At 35.3% G+C, this 11920-nt stretch overlaps 1 protein-coding gene across 1 annotated transcript in view; it reads left to right on the top strand.

The window, feature by feature from the left end:
* Positions 1 to 310: 310 nt before the first annotated feature.
* LOC145668428 (beta-1,3-galactosyltransferase 1-like) overlaps positions 311 to 11920 on the top strand; it is a 130993-nt gene continuing 119383 nt past the window's right edge. Inside the window, exon 1 of the mRNA XM_081736264.1 lies at positions 311 to 540. Within this exon, the coding sequence (XP_081592390.1) occupies positions 488 to 540 (53 nt within the window). The 5' untranslated portion in view covers positions 311 to 487. The remainder of the gene's footprint in view (positions 541 to 11920) is intronic.

The raw sequence follows: 11920 nt of genomic DNA, 5'->3' as shown, positions 1-11920 counted from the left end.
ATGGTTCAAATATAGCTATAACTTACACATTCTATTAGCATATGCGTGGAAAACAAAATGAACCTCAAAATGGTCCACATACCCCTTCTTGTTCCCTTTCCCCCCTCCACTTCCCTGTTAATTCACTTTCGTAGCTTTCAAGAGACCCCCGCAACGTCAATCAAGAGCGCTTGGGAACACGGCGAGCAAATAACATAATTATAACGCTGTATGGCATTAAATTTTCTAACACCGCCGTACGAGGCGCTGGCGACTTTTTTAACAAACGAGCAACGCCCAGCGTAGAGAAAGTTGCTGCAGCCGCTGAACTGAAAAAGCTTCGCTGGATTGCTGTTCGAGAGTGTCGTGTGCAATGTTGATCTCTAAAGTTCTCAGTTGATGCTGGAACGGCAATGAGAGTGTATGTATAACCTACATTCTGTTTCGTGATCATGAATCCTGGTGTTAGTTGAGGATATTTTTTTTATCTTCTTTTTTTCTCTTAAGGATGCGAGCCAAGTGTCTGTGGTCTCCAATAACTCGCCGTCTTGTTTACAAGTGGTAAGTAATATTTTATTACCTTTGTTTTTAAACTTTTCTTCGTAAAAAAAAAAAAAAAAAAAGTACTCAAAATCTCACACATGCGGATCCTCAAATTGGTTATTTCTTTTATTTAATTACATGTTTGAGGGAGGAAATGGATTATTCCTTTCCCTATAGTAGTAATGATTTTACATGAGCAAAACGTGATTGTTTCATTAAGTAGTATTATGTTGTTATTGTCAAGAACATTAAATGTAAATAAAAGACGACCAAGAAGCTTTTTAAGAAAGAAACATTCCAAAATATGGGTTAAGAGCGACACCCGCAGGATTTTTCCAAGGGGGTAGAAAAGGGGTTAAAAGAAATACACAGAAGCGCAGTCGTTATTATACACACATTTTGATGCACGCATGTACATAATACATCGTGTCAAATAACATATCTTTATTAACTATAGGGCCGCTGTGAGTCAGTGATGGAGCGTTCACCTCTGGTACATGGGGTCCTTGGTTCGATTCCAGTTTGGGCCAAGTGAGTTTTGTGGTGGACAAACACTGTGTGTGTGGGTTTTCTCGGGGTTCTCCGTTTCCTCTCACCTTATTCATTCCACCATTTCATTCATTTCTCATCATCACCGTCTCCTTTAGTCTAGCCGGCATATCCGTGGGACGTAAAACTCAAAGATTTCATTTCCTTATTAACTATAGTAAACAATAGTACTAAAGTATTTAATACAAATATATCAAGTACTGTAGTATATGAGTAAGCAACTTAGTATGTCTTGACATGTACTTCCAAGAATTGAACTTCCTTCGAAAATCCGGAAGAGGCAACTGCCACCTTGCCTCCCGCTCCGGGCGGTCATGGATTAATGGATTATAGTAGGATCTACCTGTATAGTAATAGATTATAGTAAGATCTGCCTGACTTAAGTTCCGGTTTTTAATCCACTTGGTTGCAAATCAACCTTAATACGTAATCAGGGACGCCATTTACGGAGCAAAGGGGCATTTGTCCCCTGAGTTTGAGGTATATATATATATATATATATATATATAGTCAATTGTATAGTAATATGATAATGTAAAACTTGAAGCTCCGCTAATATCAGTGGAAAACTTTGCCTCCTCACCCCGAAACAAAACCTGAAATGACACCCCCTGTTTGGGATCCACACAGTATTATTGTTTAATCTCATTTTTACATCCCGATAATCGAAATACATTAGCACACTCAGTTTCGATGGATGCGACTCTGTGTTCTACGTCAGATGATGCTTATGAACATAACCATTTCAGACCCCCCCCCCCCCGCAAAAAAAAAGTGGACTCATTTTTAACATGTGTGATTTAGTGTGTATAGATGTTGACTCAACATCGTGAGATTATTGGGTTGTCAGTTGAATTAAGAAGTATTGAATTCTAGTTTAGAAAGCCAGAAGTAATTGTACGGCGGGAGCGGATGTGCTGGCCGCAGATCCCCTAACAAAATTCTATTTGACAAGCTATAATGTTTCTTGGATTATAACGAGAGGATTTAGTTTAGTGATTTTAGTGTGCGCTGAAGATCTCTGTATACATGTAATCTGAGAACATGACATTTGAAAACCGAATCCTTATTGAAGATACTACTCTTGTATTTACGTCTTGTGAAAGAAAATCCTTAATCCCTTAATCACGGAAAGATAATTTAATTTTAATTAAACATGTAGATGTTGATCTGAAACAGGCAAAAAAAAGCGTAAGTGTCTTTCAATTAACAAATAGGTTCTAATAGTATTAAAATTGTTAAAATATTCTGTTTGAATAATTATTTCAATTATTGCGTTTGTGGTTTGCCCGAATTTGTGTTTAGTTTATTTTGGGTGTAACGCCCCTTTTCAGTATCATGGCTATATGAGACATAGACCTACATCTTAAAGTGGAATCTCTACTACCTAGTGTTTTGCCCTTGTGTTGGTCTGCTGGGTAGCGTGTGCACCTTTACTGCATAGGGTCCCGGGTTCAATTCCCGATGGAAGATCATTGGCATTTGAGCGCATTTAGATGGCTCGGATTTCGCCTTAAATTGTAGAGCCACATGTCGTATTGCCTCGATGCTAAAAAGGGACGCTAAAAGAAACAAATAAACATGAGGTTGCATCAAAGACCGAACCCAGGTTTGCGCTCGTACAAGTATTCCAATAATTTATCTGAGCGAATATTCAGATATGTAACTCATTCAAGTTTCGACACTGTTAGCACAACTATTGTAGCTACAGGGAATTGTAGTTCATTAAACAAGAATTTTAGATGTTCATATGCATCGTATAACGCAGTTTCACTGCATACTTAGATTTTCCGCATGTTAACACGTCCTTGGAGCAGTCAATGTTCTGTGTGTAAACTTTTTCCTTTTCAAGGTCTCATTATAGTATATAAAAAGAATACTACCCGTTTAGTGAATCACGGCAATGTACTGTGTATGAATGAACAGATATTTTTGAACACTTCACTTCTTTATAGCGTATTTATTTACTTGTTTTTCATTCATTTATCTTGATATCAAACTACACGTAGATGCACAATATGAGCACTTGCTGCGTCATAGTTTATTCTGATGTCCATAAACTGTATGGATAAATCGAAAGTTGGAAATCGATTAGTTTTGCTCTTAGTCACATATGGAACAGCCCTTCATATCAATATATTAACACTTTAAGGATGCATGTCATATGATTTTTTAAAATTAACGTCCCACAACTATGACATTTAGCCTACAAGAGATTGGTGGTTAATGAATGTGAATGATTATGAAATAATTGGGGGAATGTGAATGTGGGAGGAAGTTGTAGAATCCCCAGAAAACCTATAGTCAACCAGCAACTCACATATCCTGGGACTAGAGATAAACTCTCTACTGAACCACTGTGACAACCATAGTAATGTTACAGAATAATACTATTACTGAAAAGGATTTTATTTCATTTTAAAACCAGGAGAGGATACCAGTTGGCATTTTAAAATAAGGATTGCCTGATTTTCTTCCAAAACTGGCTTTCAACAGTGGCGGAGCTAGAACTTAAAATTGTGAGTCAGCCAGAACCCAGACTATGATAGCTATATCATGAGTTTACTATGACTTCAAAAATAAAGAAATACACTTTCAAAAATATATATGACTTCATAAACTTTCAAAAATATATAAATAATGGCTTAAATTAGTTTTGTCACTCAAGAAACTGGGGGCCCTAGGCTCCCAGGCCCCAGTCTAGATCCACCACTGCTCCAACTCCTAATATATCTAATGTAAAATGCTTTCGTGACAACTGTCTGTGGGATTTTGTTCATAAATAAAACGAACATTAAAAATGAATAATAATATAACAATTTGATGAGAGGAATAGTGTTGGTTCTCGGGAAAGAAGGAGTGTTCAAAATACAATACACTAATATTTGGCTATTTTTCCTACAGATAAGTTGGTTTACGTACTTACTGCCTATTCCAAAATAGACCGTAAAGAACTATAGGTTAAGTTCTAGCTATACTATTGTCTTGAGTAATGAATTATTCAATTAGAAAGAAACTGAATGGGTATATGATCGATTAAAAAAAAAAAAAAAGGATGGGAATAATGCTCATCCACGACGTTTACAAAATTTGTGTTTATTTATAGCTCAAATTAACACCGCACTGTTAAAAATGACTAAAAAAATCAGGGAAATACGATTCACCTGACTTTTATTTTAACAGTATATCTCATCAGCATACGTTGTATTAGGTTCTTAATATATCACAATCAGTTCAAGGATTAAGATTTGTAATCTTGTTAATGCTGTAGTGCCTGAAAAATATTTTCTTCTTTTCGGAGAGTTATCCTCTTTTCTCAATTCTTTCTTTCTGACAATTCATGCTTCAACGAACAGTGTGCAATGAGAGGGGGAGTAGTAGACATGCAGAGAGGATAATATTCTTTCAAAATTGTCATAGTATCAGTTATTAAAAAAAAGAAAAAAAATGTGCGACACTACATTTACAAAAAGGTTAAGCTGAACGGCGTGGGTTTAATCTAGATTCATATATATATAGTATGGGTGCACAAATGCTTCTTTTCGGGGTTATAGCCTGCCGAAAACATAAAAATGAACTTTAAAGGCCCATAGCTCCAATACTATGGGACCTACCATAGTCGGGTCAAGTCTTCACTTAGGAACTAGTATGTGCCCTATCCAAATATTCATATTTCAGAATCCTGCAGTACTTCCGCAACAACTTTTGTAGAGGAGAGGTAGTTGGCGAGTTCGTAGCTAAACTCCCTTCAATATTGTTTTCGGACATTGGTTGTCTTTTTTTTTTTTTTTTTTTTTTTTTTTTTTTGTAGTATAGGGATATATTTGTACATATCAACAGCATCTAACGTGTAAGGTTAACTTATACAAACATATACAGGATGGTGCTTAAAAAAAAGTAACCGCAACAGACACCATGAAAAGATATGAATAACTTATTTATTACTATTTTCTGGAATGCTTATGTGCTTTTTTTTGCATACTTAATATTAAGTTCTTGAAGTGGGCAGAAGCGTTCAGGTACACGGGGGCGGTAGAATATCACAAATGCAGGACGATCTAGATGGACCCACCATCCAGATAGGCCAGGAGAATAAAGCAATGTTACTGGAGCTGTTTTCAGAACGATTTGTTTCCAGGACTAACTTTCCTTTTCTTCTCAAAAGTCAGGACCTAACGATATGTGATGTTATTCTTTGGACAATGTTAAAAGAGAAAAGATTCACTCCCGTCCCACTAATTGTGGGAAATCTTCGTGAGAACATTCAATCAGTAACTGGGAACATAAATTCTGAACAGTACACCCGTATGTTGACGGACGGGATATAGAATATATGATATTGTGCGATAAGCATAAATAAATTAAAGATGGGTTAACATAACACATTAGATACGGATGATTGTCTCAAAATTCTGAGTACTTTATTGAATGAATTGAGACTGGAATGTGTATTTTAACTTACAGTAAGACAGTAAAAGATCCGAATTCCTTGTCTTATAACTTCTCTAATTCAAATTCAAAACATAGCTTCAAAATACTATTAAGAATTATGGTATTTGTGTTCGTCTTTTTGAATCAAAAGATTCAACATATTTCAATCAAAACTTTTCTTGTACGCCTTATATCTGGAGAACTACATATAGTGTAGCCAAACCCAAACTATCACTTAACTCACTATCACGTGCTTATTCCGTAGAAAATACGAAAACTCGATTTAGGTGCCGTTTTAAAATTTTGTGGCCCCTGACCCAAAAAAATAAATTTTTGACCAAGATTGCAATCTTTTTATGTATTTTTTGGATCATTCCTAAAATTCTTGGCCAAAATCGCAATCTTTTGATCCATTTTTTTTATCATTCGTAAAATTTTTGTTCAAAAATGTTATCTACTACTACATAAATTTATTACACCCCAGAGGCGGATCTAGAAGATAAAAACTGGGGGGGGGGCAGCCAGAACCCAGACTATGATAGGTATATCATGAGTTTAGTATGGACTTTCAAAAATATATAAATAATAGCTTAAATTATTTTTGTCACTCAAAATTCTGGGGAGCTTAGGCCTCCGGCTGCGGACTAGATCCGCCACTGTTACACCCCACAATCTAGTGTTCATTAATAGTGACATGAAACATTACAGCTATATATGTCAAGATGTCCTTTGACTCTGTAAATCTTAAGTAGCAAGTTTCCAATACGGTGTCGGAAATCATAGTTTTGCACTTCCTGATAAGGATGAATGTTGGAATACATTCCCGTCTCAGTCTACTTATTCATATGATTTCTTGTCCAAAATGTAAAGCTGGAATGCGCGTTCATTGAAGAAGGTTGCTGACACTCAACTATGTGACGACATAAAACCTCAAATTGCCTAGAATTAGTTGGTTCTCTAACAGCTTAAGACAAATAATAATAATAATAATAATAATATAAATAAATAAAAAAATAAATTAACAATAAAAAAGGTATTAAAGTTGAATACTACTGATTCTTTTAAACTATTCTGCAAAGATCGCTATTACTTATGATCTACTATTGATGTTTTTACTTTCTTTCTATGAAGAATAACAAGTACCATACGTGCATTTCTCCAAAAATCGTTTTAGAAATTGCGGTGTCAATCAAGGTTTGTGGTTTTACTTCGATTTCTACTTAAAAACCGCAACGTCGTAACCTGGACGTAAGGAGCTGAGCGCAACAACGACCCGTTTCGTCTATGCAGGTGGTTGGCACATTATTTCGTAATTGCTGCAGACGTGCGGCATTTTTTTTTTCTCTCTCAAATTTAGAGTCAGAAACAACTTCGCTTCTTGGTTTACAGTACTTTCTTTTGGCGACAGTTTATTGCCTAGCGTAAAAAAAAAAAAAAAAAAAAAAAAAAAAAGTTGTGCGTGAACTTTTCCTTTCTTAAATTAGCTGGAAAATAATGCGAGAACAGCTCTGATCCTGGTTGCATGAAGCTTCCAACAGTTTAAGACTTTTTGCAGTGGTGGCGGTAAGGACCTGCAGTATACGGGGAAGCCCCAGTGAACATAAGAACAGCGTGGAATAATCTACAATACACTGGAAAAAATTTCTGTAATTAAATTGCCAAATATCAATGTAAAATCATTTACTCCTCATTTTGTAAGTTGATACATTTCTTTAGATAAATTACAAAATTTGCGGGTTTTTGTTTTTCAAATTTACAGTAAATTTATATAAAAATATTTTTATTGATAAGAATGTAATTTTACACCATTTTGTATTAGTAATTTTACTTTATAAGTGTAAATTGATTTACATAGAGGTTTGGCAAACAGATACCACCGTTTTTTGTAAATTTATTTATGAAATTTTTTACAGTACATATTAGCTGGATTTTGCCAAATGTCACCTTATCAGCAGATAAGATTGATAGAAAATATTTGAAAATGTATTCAAACTCTCGCTTCTGACACGGAAGCTCGTTGACATGGGTCCAATTACACTGGAAGTCCGAAACTAGTCCCACCTTTTAAGATGAAATGAACAAAATTCACGAAAAATATACATATTCCGTTCATTAAAAAAATAAATAAATAAAATTTAAAAACAAAATTAAAAACCTTGCAAATACAAAATTTTTCTACTTTATGTTAAACAGTTCGACTGAAAAGGAACAACTAATAATAGTGTAATTGAACGTGATCTTCGTCTACTCTTTCTCGTATAGGGGTCTATATATTCTAAATTCGTGCATGTAAATATGTTCCAAGGCTATGTGAATGTCTCTATATTCCCCTTCTCCCTGTGTTTGATATAATGAATTCGTTTGTTCCTTGGTTAAAGTTTAGCGTCATGAGACGTTGCTCTGCAATTTACGATGGAATCCGAACTACCATAATGGGTTCAGAGCTCTCTCAATTGAAATCTAACCTGGGACCTATGTGTACGAAAGGAACTCGCTCTAGATCAGCGTGGAGTGTTATCTATTGAATTTGCTTAAGTTGTCTTATCTTCTGAAGCAAACCAAAAAAAAAAAAAAAAAACGCTTCTTCTTCTTTGTCTCCGTCTTTCCCCATATTCATATGGGGCCGACATGCCTGTCTTTAATTCTTTTTCTCCATTCTTCTTTATCCTGAGCGTCCCCTATTCTCTATCCCTCTTTTCTCAGATCGTTTTGCATCTTATCTTTCCATCTCATCTTGGGTCTTCCCCTCTTCCTTTTACCTGGTATCTCCAGCTTCCCAGTTCTCTTTCCCATATAATCTTCGTTTCTTCGTTCTACATATCCAAGCCATCTCAACTCTCATCCTTGAAACTTTTTACTTAAATTTTTCACCCTAACAGTGCCTCACATAATCTTTTCTTATTCTATCCTTCCTCATAGCACCACGCGATCTACCAGTTGTAACTTATAACTAACTTTCTTGTCACAAACACACCGCTCATCTTTCTCCAGTTTAGCCACCCAGATTGTATTCTGAGTTGGATTTCTGTATGTAATTGTCCATCCTGGTCGAAGTACGATCCAAGATACTAACATTTTGAGGTAGGTAGTAACCTCTCTCCTTGTAGCTGTAGGAAGCTTCTGTTCTTTGTTCTGTGCCATATACTCTGTCTTTGTTCTACTTATCCTCCTCCCTCTCTCTTCTAACACCCTTCTCCATTCTTCTAGTTTATTCTCTGCATTTTCTTTGGATGTTTCACATATAACAGCATATTCCATGGTGATCTGCTTTCTTTATACCTCCCTCGCATACATATCCATTACAAATTGAACAAATATGAGCTGAGAGTTGATCGCTGATGCAGATCATTTTCCACAGTGAAACTTTCTGTCATACCCACACTTGGAGCTCCAGTTCCTCGTACATGTCCCTTACCAGCCGTAATATTTTTCAGAAACCTTCTTTCTTTCATTCATCGCCATAGTTCTTGTTTCAACAGTCTGCCATACGCCTTCTCTATAAAAACGAGAGGGTAACTCTGTTTGCATTTCCCTATATCGTTCCATCAACTGTCTCAACCCGAAGATCGCGTCAGCTATTCTTCCTCCTGGCATGAAACCAAACTGCTCCTTTCACAATAGTAGTATCTCGTTATATCCATGTACTACATGTGCTTATATTCGATCTATGAAATGAGCATTTCTTTCACATATTCTCTACCTTTTATTGTAATCGCTTATTTTATGCACCCAAGTCATGGCGATACAGTAGCCTGTAACTATTCTGAAATACCAATACATTACTTAATTAAAGTTTCATTGACAGCTATCCAGGAACTTCTGAACTAATGACAACCAAATACATACGCATGCATATCCACCCCGTTAGAGTTTTTTTTTTTTTTATTATTATTTCAGTATAGATAAACAAACTATAAACCAGGGCCGTGCCGTGGAAAATCAGCGCCCGGGGAAAGAGTATACGACGGCGCCCCCACACAGTATCTCGTTATATCCATGTACTACATGTGCTTATATTCGATCTATGAAATGAGCATTTCTTTCACATATTCTCTACCTTTTATTGTAATCGCTTATTTTATGCACCCAAGTCATGGCGATACAGTAGCCTGTAACTATTCTGAAATACCAATACATTACTTAATTAAAGTTTCATTGACAGCTATCCAGGAACTTCTGAACTAATGACAACCAAATACATACGCATGCATATCCACCCCGTTAGAGTTTTATATATATATATATATATATATATATATATATATATATATATATATATATATATATATATATATATATATATATATATATATATATATATATATATATATATATTTCAGTATAGATAAACAAACTATAAACCAGGGCCGTGCCGTGGAAAATCAGCGCCCGGGGCGAGAGTATACGACGGCGCCCCCACACATATATTCCAAATTTTTTTCCTTTCTTTTGCCTCTTTTTCTCCCGATTTTTTCGCCCCGCTCGCCCCTCCCCCCACGGCACGGCCCTGCTACAAACTAGCTCTACTTTATTAAATAGGTGGAGTATCCGTTGTAATTTTGCGAAGAATTCCAAAGGTTTTATTGCCGCTGTTGGTTGTATATGCAAAATGACGTAAACACTTAAGAAACTCCCAATGGCATACGCATTTGGGGTTTTGTGCTTTTACCCGCTTACTTGAGCAAGATATATATATATATATATATATATATATATATATATATATATATATATATATATATATATATATATATATATATAATTACATTTACTATATCAATGTATGTATATAAACTTCTAAATGATGTAAACTTGGGAGTTACTGCTATCGCTTTTGCTTTTAATGGCGATAGACCCTACATCTACGCTTATTCTTTTTAATTATATTCATTGTCTAAAATAACTGAAGTGCATGAGAGGTCAGCGTTCTCTCCTCTACTGAGGATAACCCGGGTTCTAATCCCATTGGGAGTAGATTAGGTTCGTATTCTTCGTAAAACTATGGATCGACGTCTGATATATTGTAGCTACAGTGTTGGAAAGGAACATTAAACTTAATATATATATATATATATATATATATATATATATATATATATATATATATATTCCAAATTACGAACGTGATTTCTTTTGTTTTCTTTCTTTTTTTCCCCATGAAACACATACTCTTTATTATGTCAGAGATAAAGATGCATTAAAGTAAAACAGAAATTTAAATACATTTGACCAAGAAATATTATATTGGAGGATGTTTCAGGAGGATTGTTGATGTTACCTCGCTTCCAGGCTTTTCTCTTACTCGTTCGGGGAATCGATCGCATGACATTTGCGGGATTGGATTTTGCGGTAATGGATTGAAATGGCATATGCTGGTTTATCGCTACATTTTCAGATTTATGGTTGGAGGGATAGAAGCAATCAATGGCCACTCAACTGAACTTACGTTTCCCACGTAGAACTTCAATTTTAGAGTGGAATAGCTTGCAAATTTAATGTAATGTTTATCCCCTGATAACTAATGCTACATATTTCATTGCCTATCATAAAATGCATTGATTTGGCGACGAAGCCCATTAGGCAACTTTCCAAATCTCTAGTTTCTTCCAATAAATATTCAAACAATTATTTATTTATTTGCTTAACAAAATTCCAGATATGGTATGTGTAGTCTCTTTTTCACTCTGGAATCATTAATATCACAAATGTTTTAGTTTAGAATAACCAATAACAACAATTTTTGAGAGGAAGTCTGCTAGAGTCTACATTTCCCTGATGAAACTGAAGAAAAACCTTAAGATGGTCGGACACCGGGTTCCAACCTGAGACCGCCAGATTGCAAAGCAAAGACACCAATCACTAGCTATGTTTGCTATGTTTGCTCTATATGTTTGCTCCAGACATGGTTTCATGTGGGAGACCCGGGTTCGATTCCCGGCGGAAGCTCATGTGGTTCGGATTCCACGTCATCATTTAATAGCCAATGTCAATTAGACAAGGATTTTATGGGTATTTTAAAACGAAAAAATAACAATTCACCCACGCGGTTAATGTAACTGATAAATCAGAAGATTAAATGTGCATTGTTTCGTGCTGAATTGTGCATTGTCGTCGTGATTTTTTTTCCAGTGAGTGTTTTTATGCATATCATGCGAATTGTGTCAATGCAAAAGCTATATACGTATTTTTGTCTCAGCATTGCCTTTCATATTGAGTATTAATAGCCGATTAGTATTAATATTGTCACTATTTCAAACCATTGTTTTATATGGAGAAGAATTCTTATTTCTTTGAATCGAACAAAGTTTTTGATGATTCAATTTTACTAATTTCCTCTTCCAGTCCAGTTAAATGTACATTGCTTTGTCAAAATCCATTTGTGTTATATCTAGGTATGTAAATCTAACACTGATACTTA

This window comes from Thermobia domestica, chromosome 13 (genome assembly GCF_964235325.1).
Source record: "Thermobia domestica chromosome 13, izTheDome1.hap1.1, whole genome shotgun sequence".
Taxonomy (NCBI): Eukaryota; Metazoa; Arthropoda; class Insecta; order Zygentoma; family Lepismatidae; genus Thermobia; species Thermobia domestica.
The sequence above is the reverse complement of the archived record's forward strand: the minus strand, read 5'-3'. Positions and strand labels throughout refer to the sequence as shown.